Source organism: Saccostrea echinata, unplaced genomic scaffold (genome assembly GCF_033153115.1).
Source record: "Saccostrea echinata isolate AGI-Se365-2 ecotype Australia unplaced genomic scaffold, CSIRO_AGI_Sech_v1 ptg000006l, whole genome shotgun sequence".
Taxonomy (NCBI): domain Eukaryota; kingdom Metazoa; phylum Mollusca; class Bivalvia; order Ostreida; family Ostreidae; genus Saccostrea; species Saccostrea echinata.
The window spans coordinates 3092446-3120228 of NW_026889755.1; the positions used below are offsets into that span (position 1 = coordinate 3092446).

Consider the following 27783-nt stretch of genomic DNA (forward strand, 5'->3'; position numbering starts at 1 on the left):
ATTATCCCTGAAAGTTTGATGGAAAACCACTGAATAGTTCTCGAGATATTGCGTTCACAAGATTTGTGTAAAAAATCTATTTTTAAAATGTATTCTGGTAGACAATTTTATAAACAAATTATATATTAAGCATTAAAATAAAAGTCTCTATTACCCCTATTAAAATCAAAGAAAAATATTAAAAAAACGTTAAAGTTAAAAAAATTGACTTTTTAAATTCGCTTCCGTAAGCGATCGGAAGTACTCCCTACGCACGAAAAGGCAAACCCGCATATCTAAAAGTCATGTACTATGCTCTCCAATAAGTCTCCAGTTCATATCTTTAGCCTTTCATTAGATCTCGCGCGGATAAAATTTCATTTCAAAATCAGAAAAATGTCCATAACTTGGAACCGGAAGCAAATTTCTCCAAAATTCTTTCAAATATAACAATGGCATTTTATAGCGCATTATCCCTAAAAGTTTGATAAAAAACCACCGAATAGTTCTCGAGATATTGCGTGCACAAAATTTGTCTAAAAAATAAGAGTAATAATAAGAAACAGTAGAATCACTATAAGGTCTTCCGTGAAGACGTAAGACCTTAATAATAAGAAACAATAGAATCACTATAAGGTCTTTCGTGGAGACGGAAGACCTTAACAATAGAATCACTATAAGGTCTTCCGTGGAGACGGAAAGACCTTAATAATAATAAGAAGAAGAAACAATAGAATCACTATAAGGTCTTCCATGGAGACGAAAGACCTTAATAATAAGAAACAATAGAATCAGTATAAGGTCTTCCGTGGAGACGGAAGACCTTAATAAGAAACAATAGAATCACTATAAGGTCTTCCGTGGAGATGGAAGACCTTAATAATAATAAAGAAACAATAAAATCACTATAAGTCTTCCGTTGTGAACGAAGGACCTAATAAGAAACAGTAGAATCACTATAAGGTCTTCCGTGAAGACAAAAGACCTTAACTAGATGCGTGCTTGTTGCCGAGGCAACAAGTGGTCTTCCGACTGACTTTCCGCTGAAAAAATATGCTGCAATACCTCATTAGAAAGAAACCTAAATGTTACTTTATGTATTCAAACACTACAGGTTTTCAAAATAGACCATAATTATCACAAGGTTTTTTTTGTTTTTGTTTGTTTGTTTGTTTGTTTGTTTTTTGTTTTTTTTGTTTTTTGTATATAATCCGTTAAAACAAACCTTTAAAACATCGGTGAAAAGTACGAAAAAGAAATGTCATTTTCAGTTTAAAAAAGGGAGAGGAATAGAGAAAAAATATTTCCTCCAGATATGAATCGGCCATATCATGTCATCAGAGAAGTTGATTCCTTACTTATAAGGTTACAGTTTTACTTTATGTATTCCCGGTAACTGTAGCTGTATTCGTACATGAAATGTATCAAAATAATATATTGATCAAATATCACAGAATTCGAACGGAAAAAATACCAGACATCATTTGGAAGATAAAATGTTATATTTAAGCTGAAAAATAGTAAATCAAATATTACAGACATTCTGGGGATTATACAGGGATTGTCAGCTGAAAACCCAACAAGCTAACCATAGCGCTAGCGAGGACCACCGCTTCGAAGTGAAAAATGTCGAGTTTTTAAAGTAAGGGTTAAACAATTTTAAAACAAATTGTATATTTAGTATTCTTATGAGACTCTTTTTAATCATGTAAATTTCATTAAAAAAAATACTGAATAATAAAAAAATATGAAAATTTGGACTTTTTGAATTCACTTCCTTTTGCCACCGGAAGTATGAAAGACGAAAAATAAAGATCGATCAGCATATTTATGTGTGATGCTTTATCATTTCCCTGAGTTTCACCTTCACATCTTTAGCCGTTTCCGAGAAAATTATCAGACAAGATTCGATTTAAAAAATACAAATTTGCCCAAAACTAGCGAACAGAAGTATATTTTGAAAAAATTGAAAATTACTTCTAGAGATAATCTCATGATACATCCTCTCTGTAAAAATCTTTGAAATCCGTCCACTCACAGCTGAGATATCGACCGAACTATGAAAAAAATAATAACTAAAAACTCGTTGCCATGGCAACAAAAAGGTCTTCCGTTTTTTATGTTACTGTTAGCATTTTCTTTTGCATGTAGAGAAACACATACAGTATATACTAGTTAGAGTAGGATAAAGATTCTTTTTTACGCAGTCCATTGATTTTTTCAGCAAAATTTAAAGTATTCTTTCCTTATACTCTGTAAATGATACTGTATGCTTTGCTTTTGCATTTAGAGAGCGTATTTAGACTATTTAAGTAAAATTAATGAGTATCTAGAAAACAACCTGTCAGTACTTACGGTACTTTGATTTTTTCTGCAAAATTGAAAGTATCCTTCTCCTAATATATGAAGTGATACGCATTACGTTTTGCATTTAGAGAAGTATATTTATATTATTAAAGTTAAAGTAAGGACTATGAACTACTGTACCAACCAGACCCAACCTGACACAAAGCAGTCCCAGAGCAGTCCCACAGCGGTCCCAGAGCAGTCCCAGCGGTCCCAGAAAGCAGTCCCAGCAGTCCCAGAAAGCAGTCCCAGCAGTCCCAGTGGGCGGGGTTAATTAATTTAATGGGCGGAGCTTACTCAGAATGAGATTACCAATAAACAATGTAACTATATAAAAGGCAGTTGAAATTGATGAGCAATTCTTTCTGAGAAGTATCAACAAATATTTACAATTCTCGCGACAGTCATTTATGAACTGTTAAGAAAATCACAGTACGCGTATAGAAACAAATTATAATTATTGAATGAAGAAGACGTTCACGCCCATTAATAACATGAATATTTAAACACATTTATTTGGTATATTAATTTTTAACCAAAATAAACCAACTTCTTCATTTTTGTGATTGATATTGGTTTTCAGATTTATTTTTTTATATAGAAAATTAAACTTCAATTGTTTATTTTATACCAGAATTAGCTTGAAATAGATAATAATAATTATAGAGCAAGGCCGTTTCCCATACTATACTCTGAATGCATTTTTCTAAAGTATTGGAGCTTTTGAAAAATTCTTTGTTAAACATTGCCGAGTATTGTGTTTCAGTCATGATTATTTTCAATGACTTCCCAATTTAATTATCTTTAGATTCTCAGTTTTAAGTGTTTTATTATATACATGTGCAAGTGTACATCTGTAAATCACGCAAATGGAACCCTCAGATTATGTTCAAAATTAATTAATCCCGAAATAAATTTATACACAATTATTGAAACTAAGATTTTTTGCATGACCTCAATTGAAATTAGTGTCAATGTTGACCAGCGTGTTTAGTGATGTGTAACACTGATACCCAAATAACATGCATTGACTTTCTGCTAATTATGCCCAAAGGCGATTGAAACCTAAGGTGTTGACACCATTTTATACAATCCCATTGTATTAACCGGCCAGGTAAACACAAACAAAAGAAATAAGAAACAAGTCACAATTTCCGATATTTTCAAATGTTTTTTTTTTAAATAAATGTACTCTTTCAATGACTTGTTTATAAATTAAAAACTAATTCATAAATAAATCCCGGAATAATTGTTCATGTTGTTTATGTGACAGAAGAATGGTAGAATAATTTTATTTCATGGTCAATAAATAAATTATTAGGTTTTATTTGAGGGTGGTAAAAAATAGCATGGAGTGCTCTTTTTTAAGCATGGTATTAGCTTTTTCAATTAAGAAAAAAAATCCAGTACAGTACATTCCTCTAAATACATGTATCTTACTGAAATGACAAGTTTGTTTGTTTTTTGTTTGTTTTTTTTTTTAAATAGTGCTAATGCAAACTTTGAGTACATACGTAATTTGACAGCATTAATTAATTAAATAGGCCTAGATAATTTTTTTTCAAACACCTGTATCGAAGTTTAATTTAAGGGCTAAAAATCATCCTCTGACTTACCTTTATAACTACTTTTATCTTCTTAAAATTAATTCTAGACTACAATTGTGTAAATTTACAGCCCTCTGAAGACATTTTGTCATAACATGTATAACTATCTCTATTTAATTTTTGTAAGAAATCAATACTTGTTTTATATATATATATATATATATATATATATATATATATATATATATATATATATATATATATATATATATATATATATATATATTTGCTTTTATCTTAAACACCTCTCTGCAGAAAGTAAACAAATTAAAACAACAACAAGGAGCTGCATATTCAGAATACACAAGGGGCGGAGCTATCATGTCACTCAGAACCTTTTTCACGCATGAGTGAACAAAGCAGTCCCAGAAAGCAGTCACAGGGACTGCTGGGACTGCTGGGTCTGCTTTCTAGAGCAGTCCCACAGCAGTCCCAGAGCAGTCCCATAGCGGTCCCAGAGCAGTCCCACAGCGGTCCCAGAGCAGTACCACAGCAGTCCCAAAGCAGTCCCGGAGACTGCTTTCTGGGACTGCTTTGGTGTCAGGTTGGGTCTGGTTGGTACTGTAGCTCGGAAACAACCTGTCAGTACTTTTACTCCAAAAATGAAAGTATTGTTTGTTTGTTTATTATTGTTTAACGTCCCTCTCGAGAATTTTTCACTCATATGGAGACGCCACCGCTGCAAATTTTGACCTATACTCGGCACTTAGGGCCATTGAGCAGTGAGAGATCTTTTTCGTGCCAACACCTACTGCGACACGGGACCTCGGCTTATACAGTCTCACCCGAAAGACCGGTCTCCACGTCCTACAGTGGGATTCGAACCAGCGACGTAAGGATCAACTCCTTACTCCGCGACTCTAGAGCAGACGCTCTAACCACTACGCCACGCAGGCGACAAAAAAATGAAAGTATTCTCCGTTCTTATTTATGATAACGTATGTATGGATTTTTGCATTTATAGAAACATCTATATATTAATCAAAGTAAAAGAATACAGTATCTAAAAAAAATGTCTTTTCAGTCCTTGCGGTGCTTTGCTTTTTATTGGATCATGGAAGTGGCTTCAATTCTATTGATAAGATATCGTATGCATTGATTTTTGTGTATGATTTTTGTGTTTAGAAAACATGCCTGTTTATACTTAACATTCCTGTTTATACCAGTTATAAACAAGAGGCCCATGGGCCACATCGCTCACCTGAGCACACTGGCTAGGAAGAAGCAGAATCAGTTCAGTATATTGAAAAGTTTTATTGGGGGGGGGGGGTGGTAAATTTACACGACCTCAGGATGCTTCTATATCAATATTACTTATCATGGCTTTGCTTTTCTTAAACAGAAGATTTTTAAAGATTTTTTTCCCTATGTTAAGCTATGATTACTCTTGTGGCCCCACCCTACCCACCGTAAATTTAAACAAATTTGAATCTACAGTACCTGAGGATGCTTCTTCAATAATATAACTAATCATGGCTTTGCTGTTCTTGAGCAGATTTTCTTCCCGATGATTCTTATATATTCTCATGCAAAAGTTTGACCTCTGTTGTGCCCCAATAGCTGGGGGGTCATGATTTGAACGAACTTGATTTTACAATACCTAAGGTTGCTTCTTTATAAATATGACTTATAATGGTTTAGGTGTTCTTGAGAAGATTTCAAAGATATTTATTATGTAACGTGTATGATCAGGTTCTAACAAGGGATATATAGGTTTTCCTTTTAGTCTGAGTTAATGATTGGAATAATATTAAGACAGCTATATCTGAGGGTATATCACATACAATTGAACTTCGTTATCTCGAACACGGTTATCTCGAATCCACTGGATATATGGAAGTGATTACTTCTTGCGTGTAGAAAATCCATTTTTTCCGTCCAAAATTTACATATCTGTGCTAAAATAGATGCCTCTCTCACTTTTGAAGTGGTATTTGCTTAGGAAAACAGCTTAATGTTTGGCCAAGTCTTATAATTTTGTGAAAAGTGTGAAAATACTTTCGGTTCAATATATTTCTTGATAAGTTTTAGAATTGTATGAAGTTTTCTCACTGCAAAGTTTCCGGGAAGATTTTCAAGCATGGTATTTTTACGTTTGACACAATTTAAATTTCTTAATTACATTTCCGTTGAAAGAAATATTGAAAAACTACAAGTGTAACTCTTCTGTGTGGGGAATAAGAAATATTCTTTGTGGTATATATCTTTAACAGAATAAATGTATTAAGAATAGCACTTTGTGGATACATATATCTATACAAATACCTGTTTTTAAATTGATTATTGAATATTAGTTTATACAAGCTGCTAAACATTTCATACCTGAAATATCCTTTTTTATACCCCCTAATCGAAGATTCTGGGGCATAAAGTTTGGCCCTGTCCGTCCCTCTGTATATCTGTCTATTTGTCCGCAGAAACGTTAGACCTGCTCATATCCAAAGAAAATCTAATGAACCAATTATCTTCATTTATATGCTAATTGTTTTGGCAAACAGTTAAAAGAAATTGATAGTAATATACTGTATATATGTTATTAGCTTGTAATACCCCAATGAATGGAGACACCTTGTTTTCAAAGAAAAAACGCCACATTGACGAGTATAATACATTCCAACTGAGACCAGCTTTTGTTTGGTGCTGTTCAAAACTGCAAACCAAAGTATTTTAATTTTTTTTAACATTCTACTTTATTTATCTAATCATAAAGTGATACGATTCTTAATTCAAAATATTTACATTTGCTATGTTTTTCTACTAAGCCAACTGTGCAATTGATTTGAAGTTCATTTTTGTGCATACTCAAGCGTAGAAATATACACGGTGAAACTCGCGCTAAAGTGACGTCACAATAAGGCTACAGAGACGTTAATAAAAATGTAACGATATAGGGCAGCAAGAAATTCAAATATTGAGCATAATATTGCTGCTTTTGAACTTGTAAAATGTAAATATAAGGAATGTTTTTAAGTTTAGTGTGAATTATTGGTGTGTAAATCACACAGACTTGCACGTAGGTATATTTTTCATGAAGCGCTAGCACGCTTCATGAAATATGCCTACGTGACAAGTCTGTGTGATTTACACACCAATAACTCACACAAAACTGAAAAACATTCCTTAAATAAAACCGTAAACACGGCGAAGTGAGCTTTCGATGAATTAAGATCAGCTTTTGCTAAATTCTTCATTAAATACACAATAACATTGGAAGAGTACGGTTTTGGGTGTATATATGAATAAAAGCACTTTGTGCAGTTATTACGCTTACAAAACTTGAATAATTCCTTATTGACTTTCACTACTGTCAACAGACAGATAGAAATATAGCTAAACCCAACTGCACATGTATTAATTTATGTAGTAAATAACTCCTTTCAAGTTTATGCAACAGTTCGTGTTTGCTTTTATTTCTTCCTTTTTTTTATTAGTATTAAAAATACAATTTTAGGGATTAATTTCTTTCATTAATTTTTTTATTTATTAAGTAAATCGAACATTTTTATCACTTTTTTGTCTTGTTGAGCCAAAACCAGTTATATCAGGCATAAGAATGCTGCACAACGATGACAGGAGGCGCTATATTGGCAAACGCCTGTGTTTGATAAAAAAGAAATATTTGTAAATCACGGAGATTAAAAGGTTAAAAATCTGCATTCTTTTCTTAAGTTCAATTTTCCTGCATATTCTTTCTTTTCTTAATAACACAAAGAATATTAAATGGAGGAAATTGAAATACTTTTACAAATAAACATGTTATCTCAAAAAAGGAAATTATTTACATGTAGTTTGAAAATTAGGATCACAGAAAACACCAAAAATGGCAAAGATTTTAAAGTTTTGATTTCCTTTTTATGCCCTTTACACCATTTTTTTCTTACATGTATAAAGAAGGAATATGTAACCATATGGATAATTACTATAATTTTAGAAGATGAAAAAAAAAATTAGCCCTTAAATTTTTTTATCGCCTGGTTAAAAAACACTCTTCGTAAGCATTGTGTGGTTTTCTTTCCTTCTTTTTTTTCTTTTTTTAGGGGTGGGTGGGATTGGACCTAAAATGATATCAAGCATTAGAATGTTGCACATACAGGCATTTTTATGCATTTAAAAAAAAATAGATTATACCTCCATTAGTTAAAATTGTGAATTCCACCAGTAAGAATACTGACAGAAAACTGAAACACCTAAAACTAAGTTCTTCATTCCGTTGTACAGGTTGCGCTAAAAAGGGAGTTTATGGCGTTAACTGTGATCTACCCTGTCCTGTCAACTGTCAGGAACAAAGATGTTACATAACTAACGGAAGTTGTCTGGGATGTAGGGCAGGATGGACGGGAGACAAGTGTGATAAATGTACGAAGTGAAAAAAAAGAGTAATTATAGAACCAACCTAATTAAAATTAGGCTTGTATTTTCGCTCCTCTACTTGTATTGAAGCATATAGTAGAGGAGCAAAATACAAGTCTAATTTTTATAAGATTTTTGTAAATTAATATTTTACCGATATCGTGTAGACAGCAAAAAGATTTAAATTAAGTCTTTCTTTTATTCATTTCATAAACATTCAAATGCATAACAATTATGGACATTTTTTATCATCATAATACCATAACTTTTATTGCCGTTAGTATTATTATCATCAAAGTTATCCTAAGAACAAAAATAATAATAATAACTATATTGTCACTTTCTTTTTTTTTACTTAATGAAAACGCTTTTTTAGAATAAAATGTTTAGAAAGATCTAAAACTTTAAAGGCATATACGAGCATTCCAGACAAACAGCCTTTTTTTTTTTTTTTTTTTTTCAATTCAAAAGCATTTTAAAGACATAATACATTTAAAACATTTCTGTGGTTTTATACCATTATTAAATCAATGCAATCGATACAGACAAATTATGATTTTTTTCTTTTTTTCCTTTTTTTTTTTTTTTTAAAATATAACACTGTTTACGACACTACTCTCGAAATAAAAAAAAATCATTGAAAGAATCTATCCTACTTCAAAAGTAGCTGATCAGAACTTTTTTTCATTTGAATAGAATGTCAGGCCGTTCGTAAATCATAGAATCTTTTTCAACAGTGTGCCCTACTGGATGGTATGGACTTGGATGTGAACACAGATGTATTGGACATTGCCAACACAACGCCCCCTGTCATCATGAGTCAGGTCGTTGTGTAGACGGTTGTGCTGCTGGATGGATGGGATCCTTGTGTAACAAAGGTTAAGTCATTTTCTTATATTTGCCAAAAATTCCATTTTCCGTAGATTTTTTATTAGGTTTTATAAAAATCAATATATCTGCGGTTTTGTTACTGTAGACCAATACCTTTTGCATTCAAAATCTCTAATCAGTGAACATTGTGTTTGAGTGAAATACTGCAAGAACTCAACATTAGGATTGATCTTTTTATATTATGTTATTGATGATGATGACATATCTACTTCCCATCCTTTTAAAAGAATGGTTCACATGATCACCTATAAACTAGGTACAGACTGTGTGTTTCTATTTATAAAGTTGGAAACAGTCTTCTAAAAAACAATAATTGTGATGACGTCATGTAAGCCGATTTCTACATAAATATTTCTAAATAAAGATACTTCAACTCCTACTTGTATTTGTAATTGTGATGCCATGCATGTAATGATATGTCCTCACAAGAGGCAACCTAACAGAAAGCGGACCTAAAGCGAATCTTGGTGGTTCGCTTTCCTAGTTCTCTTTAGGTTTGCTCGGAGTCTGCACGCCTGCACCTGTTGTTTCTTGATCATGTGATATGTTTGGGCCAATCAGATAACTTGGATCGATAAAGATTGATTGTATGTTGTTTTACGTCCCGTTCGAGAATTTTTCACTCATATAGAGACGTCACCATATACAAGTGAAGGCCTTCAAATTTAGACCCTTACTCGGCACTCAGGGCCATTAAACAGTGAGGGTTCTATATCGTGCCAACGCCTACCATGACACGGTGCCTCGGTTTTTTAGTTCTTAACCGAAAGATCCGAAACTTCACTTAAAAGTGCCGAGTGCTTGGCGAAGGAATAGTTGCTACCTATTTTTATCGACTTAGGTGTCGCGGCCGTCATTCGATTACAGGAAGTTCCGATCACGTAGCGAGCGTTCTACCGACTGAGCTACAGTGATGGTAGGGAACGATTAAGAAAATACACCTATAATTCAACAAACATAGAGAGCGGATATCATATGCAAGCATGTGCATCCGATCGTAATAAAGTCTAAGATCCATAAATCAGTCAATAAATAAAACATTAAATAGTTATATGATGTAAATAGTTTTTGAATAAAAATATGTATATTGGTACAACGTACATCCTTTTATTTAACTCAATTACAGAGTGTGAAAATGGAACCTACGGCCAAGGTTGTATTCATAAATGTAGCGGAAACTGCTTGAAAAGTTCTCACTGCAACAAAGTAACAGGCAATTGTGATTTAGGTTGTAGTCCTGGGTATATAGGAACTCTCTGTAACAAGAGTATGTAGAAGTTATCATATTTTGAATTTTCATCCAATTACTTTATCCGAATTAACTCAGTATACGTCACCTCTTTATATTTCTCCATCCGTTAAATAAAATTCATTTGAATATATTTTTTGACAGTTTGTCCTATTGGAAAGTTTGGAATCCTTTGCAGAGAGTCATGCAGTGGTCACTGTTTAAATGACACAAATTGTAATCATGTAAATGGAAGTTGCAACAAGGGTTGTGACAATGGATACACTGGTGTTACGTGCAACGAATGTAAGAAATACACATGAGTACTTAAGGGGTTTAACACATTTCTTATTAACTGTTCAATAACATGAAGCTTGAAAAATAGCTGCACTATAGTATTTGATAAAACTTTCGATATTCAGCCTCTTCCAAAAGAAAACAAATAAAATAAAGTGTCACGTGGCACTGTGACATCATAAGTGTCAATTCTGAAAATAAACTGATCGTAAGGATAAACAAATCAAGTAGATTTTGACGTTTTTTTAATCATCTTTACGAGAACATGAAACGTGGACATTGACTATATTACTTTAGTAAAGTTGAACCTTATACGACTATAATTGAACTTCCAGAAGTGAGAAAAAACAGACAATATTCGCAAACAAGCTTGGAACAAATCGACTGCTGATAATCAAAAAAAAAAAAAAAAAAAAAAAAGGAAAGCCTTAAAATAACGTGTTTTTTTTTTTTTTTACATTTAATCTTTGTAATTATTTAAACGTACGCCGCCATAAAATCTGAAGGGTGATTGCTAAAGAATCCCATTGATGAAATTAAAAAAAAGAAAAAACCCACATATTGGACATAGAAAAACTATGACTTTGATGCTAATTTTTACATTCATGACAGAGGCCTATGATTATTTCTTTTTAAAGAAGAAAAAGAAAAAAAAAACTCCCTTACGTTTTACGCTAAGAACAATATTTTATTAACAAAATATAACAAGTAAAGAAACTCTTTCGATAATGAAATGTAATGCAAATGAGGATGATAATGCTAAATTTGCAATAAACGGATTTAGAGCAATAGACTTGTTCAATATTCCAGTTCGATTTTTCCTGTCAATTTTCATAGTCTAACCCGGCAATTCTTAATGTAATACATTATATAAGATGTAAAGCACTCACGATTGCTAGAAAAAAATCTAACAGAAAATACTATAGTTAATTATGTTTTACTATAGTATCAAAGTTTTCACTAATAGTAAATCAAAAGTTTCACTATAGTTAATGAAAGTATTTTTACCATGGGTTTAAGATTTTCTCCAAATCATAAATTCATATACATGTATTTTATATTAAATGGAATTATTACTTGAACTTCACATATTAGTTCAATATTTTACATCACTGTTATCGAATTAAAAAAAAATTAAGCTTTGAAATCTCAGTAAAAGTTCCAGAGTAAAGTTTCATAGTAAATCTAAGTATCAATGTTTTACTATAGTTAACTATAGAAAAATATAGTTAATTATAGTCAACTATAGTAAATTTTTGTTAGGGAAGGCCTTCCTTTTTGAGGAATTTGAATAAAATTCTTCCCAAATTCCTTTAGGTGCTTGTTTTTGAGTTCAAACGCCGTGTAAGACATCAAACTGTCAATAATCTTTGATCCCCATTCTGTTAATTGTTTCCTTTTTCAACAGTTGTTCCCTTGATCAGAAATGACATCTATGACGTCCGTGCACTAGTACATTAATCAGTTTATTGTAGTATACATATCGAAACATTAATGTGGTGAATTTTTGAAAGAAAAAGAGAAAAACTTTTTTTCTCTTATCAAAGAAGTATTAATTAATTCTTTAAATATCCGGTAACTTTTCATTTTTTTTTTCTATAAATTGAAATGAGATAAAAACCTTCAAGATTTTTTCTCTCCATTTTCCAATTTGCTTTCTTCTTTTATTGATGATAAATTTTGTGTATTACATGTCAAAGTAATGCTGAGGATTAAATAAACATGTTTTGTACATTAAAGAAATGAAATCTACAATTTATTTCAGCATGTGAGAGGGGCTGGTTTGGCTCAAATTGTTCACAAAAATGCTCAATAAATTGCCGCACTGCTCATGAATGTACTAACACAGATGGGTCCTGTGTGTGTTCTCCTGGGTGGAAAGGGTCACCACACTGCAACAAAGGTAATTTTGATAGAAAGATCTAATATACGGTATCACTACTTTCAGTTGCTTGCAGGATCTATGAAGAAGTATCAAAAAATTGAAAGATTTCTTACGTACATTTGTGTGCATTTTCATTCCTTATATATTTACTTATCCTAGTAGATTAAGGAAAAAATATTTTTAAAAAATCTATTAAATAGAATATTTTTTCCAAAAAAAAAATATATTTTCTGCACAACAAATCTGGTATTTAATTCATGAGGATTTTAAAAGTATTAAATTTTGTACGAAAGACATTGAATTACATAGACTAGTACATGTATTGGGGTTATTTATTTATAGCGTACTATAAAACACAACATATACTCCTTTTTATTAGAATATTTGATGTATATCTTGATAAAGAATTCTAAGATATAAGATTGAGCAATTGATGAAGTTGAAATCGATTTTTGTTTGGTGGGATGTTTTATCTCTCGCTTGAAAACTGCACATTGAATAACTAATTTTGTTCAGGATTTATAATTTACATAATATAGGTAAAATATTTGTTTATACCTTAACATTACTTCATACTTTTATACTGTAGTGACTTTGCAACTTCACTATGAAATTTTGTCCAATATAAACTCTACTCTAAAACATGGCTGCTTCTTCAGAGTGTGGTCAGGGATTTTACGGAGAGGACTGTCAGAAAGTCTGCAGCGTTTATTGTGTCAATACTACATGTAATAAAACTGATGGCGGTTGTTTGGCCGGATACATTAAAGGAGACAAATCTGAGAAAGGTGAGTTGGTTAAAATCATTATCTGTTATTCTTTTACCCGAAAACTAAGTATTAAACAAAATGATCTTGGTTGGAAAAAGAAAATAAAGAAAAAATAAAGAATTTGACATTTAACTTTTTATTAGAATCTAAAAGTTTATATATCCTTATATGTCCAAACTGAATTAACAGTAGACGTTATAAATGTTTATACCTACATGTACCTCTCTCACTTTATGGCACTCCAGGAAATTAATCACTTATTAGGTTTGTAGAGCTTTGCCAAACCGTCTATAAAAGTGAACAGTCCTATATTGTTCTATAGACAGAGTCATTACTAAACTAATAAGCAATATCTATAATCCATTTCCAAATATATTTATATATAGACAAAATGAGGGACTATAAAAAAGCAAAATATGTTGCAGTGATAAAAAATATGTTGCAGTGATAAAATATTTTATAGCGTTATGTATTTGTTTCAGTCTGATTTGCGTTGTTTGGGAATAAGAAGGCAACCAAAGTTGCAATTGAAGATTGATCATTTTATAGCAAATACTAATGTGCTTCAGGGCAATTATGTAAATTTTAAGCTTAGAAAATACAACAGCCAAGAGTTACCTGTGGTTTTTTCCACTGGATCTTGACACGCGGGTAAATACCTAAACCCTGACTTAGGTGCTTTTGCCTCAATTTGAGCTGAGCTCATATTTTCGGGGATTTTAAAGTCCTTGAGTTCCATTGTTTTGAAATCTATGGAACTTTGCTCGAAAATTATTTCATAGTTAATTTGAAAACGGGCGTGCTTTGCAAATATTATCCACAATGATTTCGACTCAAGATTATACCAAAAAGTTTAGCCTTTAAAACCACTCGTTTTACAGTATATATTTCGTAGGTAATAAATCAAATATGATGATTGCATTTAAATGTAATAATTTGTTGAATACTTTAAAACTGTTCTTTTTCAAAGCTGCAATACCCAGTATGGTATCCGATGTAGAACCATCCAGTGCTCTAACTGTGGGTGGCGTTTTGGGTGCATTTGGTGTAGCTATTGTCGTCGCCATGATAACTATCATATATTTACGGTAGACAGTTTTACTCCTTTTGTATAAATGGTTATTTTCTACAAACTTGCAATAAAATGAGTCTTAAACGTTAATGTTCATCACGTTAGTTGATGACTGATGCAGGTGTATTTTGTTTTAAATAAAATAATAAAATAAACATCTGTCAATGAGTAAAATATGTATTGTAATTTGCTTTTGTAGATTGAGAAATAAAACGTCCAAAAGAGCGAAGACACAGAGAAATATAACGGAAAACAATGCTTCTTTTATTGAACTACGACAGAGGAAGACTCCGAATCAATGTAATTTAACATTAACTTCCAACTTTCTTAATCACATATTTTCTATTTACCATATTTCTTTGGTATATGGGTATGTGGTTTTAGTTTCCTTCATAACATTACCCGAATATTTAGTATTGTTTGTTGTACAGAACCGTATAAACTCACAGTATACAATAGAAAACTTTTGTAGGTTCTTCTCTTAGGAAGATCAAAGACTTGAAGCTTTTCTTCTGTGGTTCTTTTTTTTCTTCCCTTCTCAATAAATTGTTGGTTTTCCCCCGAACATTTCATTATAGGTCGTGGCCGTGGTTTGAAACCACGACATTCTGATCACAGACCGAGGGCTCTACAGACTGAGCTACCGCGACGGTCACTGACACAAAATTAAGCTTAAAAAATGAATTTTTTTCAGCATCTACCACAGAAAGAAGTAAGGATCGAAGTAAATATAAATCTTCCGATGTCGAGGAAATAGTCAAGAGAGGTCCGCCTACGAATAAAACTATTCCCACAAAAGTCCTGCATTCCATCGTAGCCAAAATGTCTGCTTCCAAAAACGCTGGATTCAAACACGAATATCATGTATGATAATATTAAATTATATTATTATAATTCTCTTTGAGTATTTGTAATACGATTTATAGTATGAATACATCTTTGCAATGTACATGTTAGAATCAAACACTTGATATTTAACAGAAATATATTCGCATCCTTGAAAATGAAAAAGGTTAAGGTAATGTGTAATCTGTAAACAGGGCATAAAACACGGACCCCCGGAAATTCCAGAGGTGAGATCAGGTACCTACATGTAAGGGACTTTTGCAAGAAGCGCTGACTTTAAAATCGGCGACTTGCATTTACAGTGGGACAACATACGGAAGCTCTTCACGCTATACATATTTAGCTTAACAGTTAATCAAAAGATAAAAATGGACAATTTCTAAGCATATACTAAGTTGTTGAGGAAGGGAACGGCAACAACCCCTCCCTTCCCACCTTCACCAGCTCCCGCCAATTTTTTTTCATCAGGAATGTTTTTTTTCTATTCTTTTATTGATTCCTTCAGAAAATGGGATTGAAAGGAGATACTACCCCTCACGAATAACGTATTTTAAGTTATGTTATTCTGCCTCCCATCATCTCTTGTGTTGATTGTATACCGATAAATCATATTACCGCACCTAACACCATAACCTGTTAAAATTTTCTTCTCAGTTCTCATTTCTGAACCTCGTGTATACCATAGGTTTAAATGCTAGAGTAAGTTGTCGACCGCAAAAGCCTTATGTACTGATCAGATAGGCGGAATATTCCGTAGTAAATTTAAAGACAAAAGCCTGGCAATTTGTATGAAATATTTCGGTCAAATTGCGACCCAATGATATGATATATTTGCTAACAAGGTCATTATAACGATCATAGAATTTAAGAATTAAATGCTGGCTTTAAATGAAGTTATTAAGATCCATGAAAGTCAACTTATCTGTCAGTAGCCTGCATGGGAATAAAAATTGATCGTACTCGGAGAACGCTCCTGAGTATCGAATAAATTCAATATGGATATGAAAACGGAAAAATACTACATAAAAAAGGAAAGCTGACGATGAAAAAACTGAAGTCATCTCGTTTGTCATAAGTTTTGTTTATAGTTGGCCCTCATTGTTCATAGTCAATAAAACATCCAAATATGAAACAGATGAAGCAGACTCTGAGATGTCTAAATTTTGAGTTCACTGGTATATATCAAGTCGACATATGAATAGAACTATCATAATTGTTTATTGATAAAACATCGTCGATATATCTGAATGTCTAGATGAAGGCCACAGCAAGTGTTTCCTTCTTCTAATGTAAGTCTTTGAATAGAAATATAAAAACAGGTCGTTTAATTAAGGAGTAAAAAATTAGTGTCCATCGGAATTCCAACAGATTGTTGGAGGACCTTGTCTCCAAAGATGATATAAATGTTAATTTTCAGATGTAGAATTGAAGCCACGTTCTTCTAAAATACAGTTATAATAATGAGCCTTAGAAACAAAGACGATATTGTTACAAGTCTTCTCAGCTTGAACCTTTACATACAGTTCATGTAGTCCTTTTAATTCTTTTATCAGGTCCGATTAAGTGAAAACGGAAGGATATATGGTTAGCATATTGCCTTTTAACTGTTTAACTGTTTGTTATCTTCACCTACTTCATTTTTAACTCGATTGTAACTAGATTCTTCAATATATTTCTTAATCATTTAATCCAATCGGACAAATTGTTCATATTAATCAGGTATTCCTCTTCATATATAACAGTTAATGACGACTTCGTGCATTCATGATTGGATATGAAAGTAATCTTGAATAAGCGTTGAACACTTTTGACACATCAATAGTTTCCATGTAATATGTGTTTTCTTGCATTTAATAGGAAATTCCTAGAGGTGAACTATTTCCCTGTGAAGAATCTAAGAAGCCTGAAAATAAACCTAAAAATAGATATACAACTACATTTCCATGTACGTTTTACAACTACAGTTCTGGTGTACATACAAAAACACACTATTTTGTTTGTTTTGGGTTTTTTTCGTTAAAAGAATATGGATTATATTGTATTTTTCATGTTTCATGTTGTTCTACAGACGATCACTCACGAGTTGTATTGAAAACCTCATCTCCTAATGAAAGTGATTTCATCAATGCCAATTATATCGAGGAAAGTATTATTATATCATTGACATTTTAAGCATCAAATCGAAAGTGTACACAAACCGTTGTTGAGAAAGAGACAAACAAAGCTTTATCAAAAATGACATGATGGAATATTTTTGTGAGCTCGTGATAAGAATACTAGTGAAAAAATTTTCCCTTTTGATTTGTTTCTTGTTTAACGTCCCTCTTGAGAATTTTTACCTCATATTGAGACGCAGATATATCCTCTACGAGGGTTGTTAGAAAAGTTCGCGGACACGTTGATTTACGGAAAATATATTGTAAACTTTGAAGAATGACGTATATCTAATTAATTTCTTATGTTTTGTTTATTAGTATGTTAAAGATCAGGTCCATTTACTAAAATTTTGAAAATATACGTTTATTTTTACTGCGCGGTCATAGGATTCACGGAGCAATCACTTGACGTTTTATGACGTTAGGTGACGCGAAGACCTGATTCCAGGCCTGTGAAGCTTTTTCACAGTTCTAAATATCTTTCATTTCTATAGACTTTTCATGTCTTTTTTTTTTTACTTAAAAATTGAATAAGTATATCAAGACATGTTATATATTTTCTGATGTCTTTTGTGGTTTATAGGATATAAGTGAGATCTTTAAAACAATGTTTACGCAGTTCAGCGATCAGATATGAGAAACAATGCTAAATCCTTAGGCGAAACGTCCATGCGATGAGCAGGATATTGGGGTATCGCAGGAGTTTATAATCAAAAATGTCCATACTTCCATTCTTACAAAGTTGTTTCCACTTGAACACTTTGGTACTAGACACATGTAAGCCATCCCCAGCAGCATCTTAAAACATTTTAGTCTCTTTCGGGCATTTTCCTGTCTGCACACATAATTTTTTAATAGCTAGGTGCTCCAAGACGTTCAATAACGTTGTCATTTTTTGGCTTTTTTTTCGATTGATCATCTATAATTAGTGATAAAACAGTCATAACTCCTCCAATTCAATTCAAAATTTCGCCAAATGACGTTTCATGAATATCTTAGCGAGAGGTGAAATATCATAAATCTTTATGCGCTACAACAGTGCAATTTTTAACTTCAAAATTATGTCTCTGAAATGTAAAAGAGACGAAAAAGTAACATGCTCCGTGACGCATGTTTTATCTGATTAATTTCGCTGTATATTTTTTAAAGATCATCGGAAAACAACAAAATTTTGCATATTATTTGGAAAATACGTATAGTTTTTACCTGCGGAGTTTTACTGATTTCATGCAAATAGCGCGCTCACAATAGAACTTGTCCGCGAACTTTTTTTAAAAACCTCGTATAAACCGTTTTCAATGCTGAAACGGGTATTTTCTCTTCAAATGCTTAAAATTGTCTTCTGGCTTGCTTCAGATGATTTCCATTGTAATAAATGTGTTAGATAAGTTTTCATACCTTTTCAAACCTGTCAAAATAAATTTATACTTTTTTCATATATAGGATACACAGAGTAACCAAAAGTATATTGCAACTCAAGGTACATTATTTATTGATGTAAATATAATTGTAGATAATGCAAAAAAAAAAAAAAAAAAACATTTCTTCCGAATATTTATCTATATTTATCTATATTATCATATTTGACAGGGCCAAAGCCAAAAACAGTGGTTGACTTCTGGAAGATGGTGTGGCAGGAATGTGTAAATACCATTGTTTGTCTGACCAATCTAAAAGAAGGGACAAAGGTTTGATTGTTAATAATGAATAGTAACTAAACCACTGTAACATTTGATTATTTTGATTGCTTTCATAGATGTTCTCTCAGCTACTTCCTGTTTGAGTAAATATAGGGAAATACTGCCTTTTCATTGTCACCTAAAGTTGTGTTGTAAAAGCCAGTTAGTGTCTGGAATGTATATCTACAATTTAAAACAAAATAACTATATATGAAAGTAAAGCAGCTTTAAAAAATCAGCAGCTCAATATTTCTACTCAAAAGCTATTTTCAAAAAATTGTATGCAATTATTCAGTCACCTGAGTCACTCAAATGAACTCAATCTGCTTTCGTTCGTCATCATGCGTTGTCCTGCTTCCCTGAAGCCTTAGGTTGGGACCAAAAGCTTCAAACGTAATGCAAACTGCTGGCATAATACTAATAAGCAGTGAGCCCTTTACTAAAATTGTAAATGTCATGAGCCCTGGATACAAGGTTAAGGCTGAATAGTGTGGATAAATTTGTCATGCATTAACACTGAACTACCGGACGGGTATATTTTGCAGGCGAATTGTTTGCATGGTTAATTTGTGCTTAACATTTTACCAAAGTCGCAAAAATTCCGTGGCACCTGGGTCTATGTCTGTTTGGGATTTAAATGGTCATATATTGAAAACGTATTCTCTCCTACTCATTGGAACTTATCGAAAAAAAAACAAACTTAACCCTCTTTATAAAGTTACAGGTTGTAAATCCGTGTCGTCCTGGTTCAGGTACCAAGACGAGGTAAAGTTAGTCGTATATTGAAAATATATACACCTTTGAAAATCTTTTCTTTGCTCATGGACAAACAATGAAATAATTATAATACATAAGGAGCCTTTAACCAAGATGGGGAAAAATCATGTTCCCTGTGTCTAGCGTTCAGGCCCAAGGAGGGAGCAAAACTGGTATACTAAATTTAATTAAAAATTGAACAATCTTCAAAACCTTTTGATTATAATAAGCTATTATAATTAATATTTCTTTTTAAAACTAAAATTAAATTCATGGTTTTATGCCCATGGTTTAGCCACCAATGTGTGACTAAATAGGTGTTTGTCAAATATTAAAAATATATTACATTTTAGATATGTACTGATCAAAACACCTCAGAGTTTTTTCACATGTAACCTTGGGGTGAGACAGGGTGAAAATCTATCACATTTCCTATTTACGACATACATTAAGGATTGAAAAAGCTTTCTTTTGTTGAATGACATTGAATGGGTTACGAGCTTAAGTGGGAAGGCAAGCTATGTTTAACATTTCATACTCTTTGATGCATATGACACAGCTTTATTATCTGACAACCCAGAAGATCTACAAAAGTCTGTGAATATTTTTTTTATTATTGTGATCATTGGAAGCTTCAAGTAAACACTGAAAAGACTAAATTGCTCATTTTCTCCTGAGGAAGAATTTCGAAGAAGATTATATAAAGGTACACCAATTGAAATTGTGAACAAATTTCAATATTTAGGTATAATTATGTATCGAAGAGGATTGCTCAGAAGTGCAAAGACGCATTTAACTAAACAAACTTCAAAAGCCATGTATTTAATACCTAGAGAAATTAGATACTTTAGGGCCAAAGACACGTTCCTTAAATATGTTTTGTATACTTTGGCATCATATAAAAATTATTCATATTGTCATTCACTTGTGATTTCTAAATTGTTTTCAATATGTTTTAAAATATGAGTACACCAAAAATTGTAACATTAGCAGTTCAAATGATTACCCATAAGGATGACATAAGAAATATTACCCTCTGGTATCTTGCCCAAATGCCTGGTAAGGTACCTCAATTTTTGGTGAGGAAACTTGTTTAAGTAGCTATACTTCAATGATAATTTCTTGGGAAAAATTATATGTTTTCGCGGAACGTGTCGTCTGACTTTAATTTGTCAGTGTTTGTCAAATAAATCTCATTGATAGTGCTATAAGTCCAAATTAGACATACAGTTGTGAAGTCTGGGCGTATTATGCGTGTTATCGATGGATATCGCCCAGTTTCCCCATAAAACATATAATTTGGGGTGCTAGATTTTACATGTAAATCAAATTTCAAAAAAAAATTTAAGTGAATTTCTTTTAATATCTATGTTTTCAAACCCAGGTACTGATTAGATGGAAGATCAATGGTTTATGCGTCTTTAGACTGTACATGTAAACAAAGAAAAATATCTTTCCAAAATTTATCCTAAAGAATAGTAAGCAGCAATATTTTGCGTACAGAAAGCCACAGAATGTAATAATAATCAAAGACCTCTATGTTTACGTGATTTAAGTTACTCAAAACACAATCCTTAAGATTGGAGTTAAAACTGATTTATCCTTTTTTGAAAAATGTATAAGGATACATTTATACATACTTAAAGGAGAAATATTTTAAATGAGCTAAGGGGCAATAAACTTCATTGTTTAATATTGTATTTTTTATCACCATAATGCACTGTGGATTGGTGTTTATAAGTGATACTTCATAGCAGTCTAGCGGAGAGTGTTTTGGTAAATTAACCCCTTATTTTTCTTGCAGATTAAATGTACTCAATATTGGCCGAATTTTAGCGACAAAGTGCAGCATGGCATCTTTATAATAAGAAACCTGGAAGAGAAGATATATGCTAATTATACGTCAAGACGCTTCAAAGTGTACAACAATCTGGTAAGAAGCAAATATATAATATAATAGCCTAATATCAACTTAGAACTATAGTACAGTAAATGCGGGGTTTTTTTAAAAAAAATAAATAAATAAATAAATAAATAAATAGCCTAATATCAAGTTAGAATTATAGTACCGTAAATGCGAGTTTTTGTAAAAAAAAAAATACTAATAAATAAATAAAAAAAAAAATAGCCTAATATCAACTTAGAATTATAGTACAGTAAATGCGGGTTTTTGTAAAAAAAAAAAATAAATAAATAAGTAAGTAAATAGCACAATATCAACTTAGAACTGTTGTACAGTTGATGCGAGTTTTTGTAAAAAAAAAAAAATACATTCCTAAACTACAAGAGAAAGTTGCTATTAATCTTTGATGTTTTTTGCTTATACCTATAATTCAAAATGTTTTTAATCTGATAATGTTTGATATATTTACATAACTGAAAGATGTCTCTAGTGATGTTTTGTTTCTTTATTTAATTGTTTTAGTTTGCTTTTTATTTAATCTTCGTATTTAACATAGTGTTATATAAATTTCAATGCGCATACATATGCTAACAATTAAATATAATTTGATGCATTACTGAGAGCAAAAATTGCCAGAAACGTTTCTCTAATTCGATGAACATGTATTTAAAGTCAAATCAGTAAATGCATACTTAAAGACAAACACAACCATTCTAAGACAGGCCAAAAGTTGAATCTATTTTTGCTTTTCACCATGCTGAACATTTAGCAAATATTCTCCAAAATGATTACTGATAAAATGATTAATGATAAAATACGTATACTTTGAGAAAAAAAATATCAAAGAAAACACGAGAAAGATTGAATTATTACATATAAATCCAAAGAAGACAGTGTCTAAAATGTGATCGTTTTCAACGTACAAGTAAAATCAACATACCTCTCTAGAAGATGTTCCTACTTTTTTCAATATAAGCCCCTCTCGGAGTTTTTATATAATTTCCTTTGATAAACAGATGGTTTCATTGACCTCGTTTGCAAAAATTCCTCGTATAATGGCAGTGTTTAATCCAAATAGACAAATTCCCGCCGTTTGATCCATATTCCGTTTTGCTGATTTAACTTGTTACAAATCAAATAACACGATTGGAATAAAAGAAAACAATTAATCGAACGAACGACATCGCACCAAAAATGCACGGTCCAAAAAACGATATCCATGCTAACACACCTCTTATATACTCCGTGTTGTAGGGAAGATGCCATTTTACAATAAATGCGCATGCTCAGAATTATTCTTATTGGGTGAAATGTAAATCTATTCAAAACTTCCATTGATACCTATAGATCTGTCTCGAACTCTAAACGATTCCAATTATCTGATACGTAATATATATATTTTATTGCATTTAATGCATGATAATCAGCAAAAACGTGTTGTTTACGTTCAATTTAAAACCATCGTGTATATATACATTATGAAGAATGTTAGGTATTGCAAATTGTTAAATTATCGTCTTTGTTTCATAAAATTTTGCCTGCGTTCAAGATCAAAAGCAGCTAGGCTTCGCTAAGGTAATATATTCCTAGCAGCTAGACTAGTAGATTGTTTAAGGTATTTCCACCATCACAATTTTATAGGTTCAGTGTAGAAAAACTGCATTTATTTTCACTGAATATAGTTTAAATTAATTAATAATTGTAAAAAAAAATGTATAGGTTGCCATATTATTTAAGATGTAAGACATAAATAAGCAGAAGTATATGTCAGCATAAAAATAGTGCATTTTTAGTAAACAATATTATGAAAATTAACTAAAATTATTCAGAAACATAATTCTGATGCTGAAAGTACCAAAATATGTGTTACTTTATAAATATGTTTGAATTGTGAATATCAGGAAATCCATTTTACTTCAGAAGTACAATAAAGGAAATGCCTGAATGAAAATACATGAGAAGGAGTTATTGCCCTTACCAACATTTCTTAAAGATTAAATAATTAAGAAAATAAAGAAAATTTTCATTTTTTAAATTACTTTAATTAACAATATTTTTCATTACACCTTTTGAAATGCATTCTTCACAAAGATGTATTTCTATTGGGCATGAATTTAAATTAATAAAGTTTTTTGCAAAAACTTATGACATCACAAGAGGGTGGAAATGCCTTAATATCATAGCTCTCTTAAGTGCTGCATAGCCACTACGATCATGAAAGCGCCGTAGGATATCAGAATTATACACTAAAATTGAAATAACCTGTGGGCATTATAATATTATCATTATTTAAGAAATAAGGTATTATTTTTAAACATCTATACCGGGATATAAATACGGGTTGGGCACGAGAATTTGATCTCATACCAACCCGTATTTATATCCAGATAGATGTTTTACAATGATACCTTATTACTTATTTTTACATTTGTGACTTATTCATATTTTATATTTGCCTGATTATAATCTTTCACGCGTGAAATGTTTTACTTTCAAACTCAACAGCACGAGTATCTATTGATTGCGCGTCGACCCTTTATGACGTCACTGAAAATTACGTCGAACGTTTATGACGCGAGAAACCCGTGTTTATACGGATATAGATACGCGTTGCTTTCTATAGTGTTATATAACAGAAAACATTTGCAAATGTAAATATAATATTAAGAAAGAGGAGTGTGGAACGCGGGGACTGATTCAAAAAATGCATTACTTATCAAAATTATACTTTTGAAAAATCAAGCTCATGTTTTTAAATAGTCCTGATATACCTGTGTACAAAGATTTTTTTAAAAAATGAATACAATTGAAATATAGCTTAGTGTGAATCCCTAGATAGATTACAGAAAGTATGTCGAACTAGCATGAAATTTGTTGATTTGATTTTTTCTTGGCTTTAATTAATTAGGACCTGAACCGAGGTAAATTTCTATGTTTTAGTTATTTATTTATTTCAAATATCTTTAAAATCCATATTTCTATTAGAGCAATATCTCATAAAAATAAACATTGTTACGTCATACTCATTATGACATCACAGTTACAAATACGCAGCACATTTAAGGCTTCAAAAAGGAGCGGGACCTGATTTATACAGGAAGTATTTACTACATGACATCACACAAAAATAACAATTTCTCAAATTACCTCAAAATTAAATGCTCTGCGATTTTAATCTTTTGGAGCTTAAAACTACATCACAACTTACTGTAGCATAAAGTTCTGTCTTTAATTAAATCCCACACAGCAAGTTATATACATTTCACTAATCGCAATGCACATGTGTAAGTGATGTCATATCGTACATTTTGACGGAATTTGTACGCAGTGACAGGCGGATCAATTAATATTTTCAAAATGTAAAAAAGCATCTTGTAATGAAATAAAATATTATTTGCTGAGGCCACTAACTTCGATGCTATGTCCTTTAAAAGAATTTTTTTCATATATTTTCCGTATATTTCCTAGTCAAGTAATACTACCGAATATTTGTATGGAGATTCATTAGAGAGTAATAGATTATTGAATGCTGATTTACGTCCCATTCGAGAATTTTTCACTCATATAGAGACGTCACCGTATACTGGTGAAGGGCTTCAAATTTAGACCTTTACTCGGCACTGAGAGCCATTGAGCAGTGAAGGGCTTTGAGTTTTAAGGTGTCATCCGAAGGACCCGCAACTTTCACTTCAAAGTGCCGAGCGCTTGGAGAACAGTTGCTACCTATTTTTTTCGATTTAGGTCAAACGCGGCCTGCATTCGAACCCACATCCTACCGATCACAGCTCGAACGCTCTACTGACTAAGCTACCGTGATGGTTGAACCTGCGGTAGGATCATTAACAAACCTGAAAAACACCATCTCGTGGTCGAGGAGGGAAATAGAAGGGTCTTAAAAATTGATATATTGCAAAGATATACATTTTTAAAATGGATCATGCCAAGTTTAAATACATAATTTCAATAGGTATTAAAACATTTGAAAAGTGCTGCGAACCTGATGAAATCTTGTAAATGAATTATTACTATATTTAATGTAAGTGTCCATCAAAATATTCAACATGCGGTCTATAACAAATATAATTTTAGCAATTAGATAGTAGAATCTATATATATTGGTTTGCAGCATTTTCACAAACTACAAAGAGTGCTGAAAAAATTTACAAATTAAACTTGTATAGTTCAATCGGTTATACCCTATCTATTTATAGATAACCTAAATTCTGCAAGCATATTTGCTATAATCACTTCAGTACTACATGACGTGACAAGTCTAAAAAAATCTAATCTTCCTCAACATGTTGTTTTTAACCATATTACATTTGTCCGATATAAGTAGACTACTGAAAAAAAAGTATTCATCCTTGTAAAGAATGTACTTTTGTCTTTAAAAATCGCCGATATTTCTACTGAGAACCTTATCTGAGCTGTGAAAATTTGAAGTATCTGTTTTTAGAAACATCCAGATAATATCGACTAATAGCATCTCGTAAGGTGAAAAAATGTTGTAATAATAAACTTGCATATAATTGACAAGTATCCCCCCTTTCTTTCGGATCTGTCAACAAAGTCTTTAAGCAGCCGATACCTTTTCCTGAAGTTCTCAAACATCTTTATCTTGATATATTTTTTTATTTTAGTTCATTAAACATTGGATCTCACACAGTAAAAATAAGAAAAAACTGGTATACTTAGTTTGTAGAGAATTGTTCTTATTGGCATTTATTGTCTTTATTAATGTTTATGATAAAAAGTATAACATGTCTTTTGAAATTATCCAATATGTTACAGTGTATGCACATCTATTGGTCTGACTCTTTATAATCGAATCATTTCTATGCAATGAAAAATGGAAAAAATGTTTATGTCAGGTCAATAGAAATCAATAATGAGGCACGGTAAGGAGCATAATCTTTATAATTTCTTATTAATAGGATAAAAAAGACCGTGAAATGTTGATGTTTCATTACACACGGTGGCCAGATCATGGAGTCCCTGATCCACTTAGTCTTGTTGTGTTCCACCGTCACGTGATGAAAACGTCATCACAGACTGGAAAGTACATGCTGGTCCACTGCAGGTTATATTGTGATATCTTAATATTGAAATGCTTTTTAACAAAGATAATAATAACAAAGACTCACTCTCTCTTTCTCTCTCTCTCCTGTTAAAAGAATTTACTGGAGACATGCTCTTGCACACCTAATCTATTGGAAGACTATCCCCATATGCAGGTGTAAATAGAATATTACTACATAAATAGGAAAAGATGATAATGGAAAAGCTTTAAAGTCATCCTGCTTGCTGTATAGCTTGGTTGTTAGTTGGCCATTTTTGTCTACAGTCAGTAAAGAATCCAAACATAAAAAGGTCTGGCAGAATCTTTGGCATCGTTTGTTGAAGGTTCACTGGAATATATCGATTTAACATATTGAAAATATCTATTTTTTATTGATAAAACGTCGTCAATATAAAGAAATGAGGGATTGAAAAAAACGGTTAAACCTTTCTCCTTCATTTCACGTAAAAGGTGTTTAGTAAATTTTGATTCGTAAGAGGTTAGATGATAAGGGAGCACAATGTGGTGCCTATCAAAATTTCAAATGAATAATTGAAGACACCCTCCTCAGGAACTGCTTGGATATTTTCAATGAAGGACTACTCTAAGAATGTACATAATCACCAAGTGAAAATGAATACTTAATCGACATCATTCAAATTTGTATAGTAGATAACTTAACTTACAATCAATTAATTGGTATTGTTAAAGGCAAAAGCATGTTACTGAATCATTTAAATAAAATTATTGCCGGAAATTATTTACAATATGTAGAGTAAAGCTAATATTTCTTTTTAAAGTCCAATTTAAAATTATTCTTAACTTCAACGTATTAAGAACTATACTCAGTCTTTAAGATGAATACAGTAAAACACTTAATAGTAAACCGCGAGTATATCGAAATTGGCTTATAAAAACTGGCAATGTTCACCGGAAAGGGAAAAAATTGCAGTTTTAAC

General features: G+C 31.8%; 1 protein-coding gene across 1 annotated transcript in view; it reads left to right on the plus strand.

Moving 5' to 3' along the window:
- LOC133180170 (receptor-type tyrosine-protein phosphatase epsilon-like) overlaps window positions 1-27783 on the plus strand; it is a 125969-nt gene that overhangs the window by 90174 nt on the left and 8012 nt on the right. Inside the window, exons 2-16 of the mRNA XM_061314739.1 lie at window positions 8151-8288; window positions 9020-9160; window positions 10300-10440; window positions 10567-10707; window positions 12464-12601; window positions 13243-13371; window positions 14324-14441; window positions 14625-14725; window positions 15120-15289; window positions 17129-17216; window positions 17340-17411; window positions 18869-18907; window positions 19018-19115; window positions 21667-21795; window positions 26700-26845. Of these exons, the coding sequence (XP_061170723.1) occupies window positions 8151-8288; window positions 9020-9160; window positions 10300-10440; window positions 10567-10707; window positions 12464-12601; window positions 13243-13371; window positions 14324-14441; window positions 14625-14725; window positions 15120-15289; window positions 17129-17216; window positions 17340-17411; window positions 18869-18907; window positions 19018-19115; window positions 21667-21795; window positions 26700-26845 (1789 nt within the window). The remainder of the gene's footprint in view (window positions 1-8150; window positions 8289-9019; window positions 9161-10299; window positions 10441-10566; window positions 10708-12463; window positions 12602-13242; window positions 13372-14323; window positions 14442-14624; window positions 14726-15119; window positions 15290-17128; window positions 17217-17339; window positions 17412-18868; window positions 18908-19017; window positions 19116-21666; window positions 21796-26699; window positions 26846-27783) is intronic.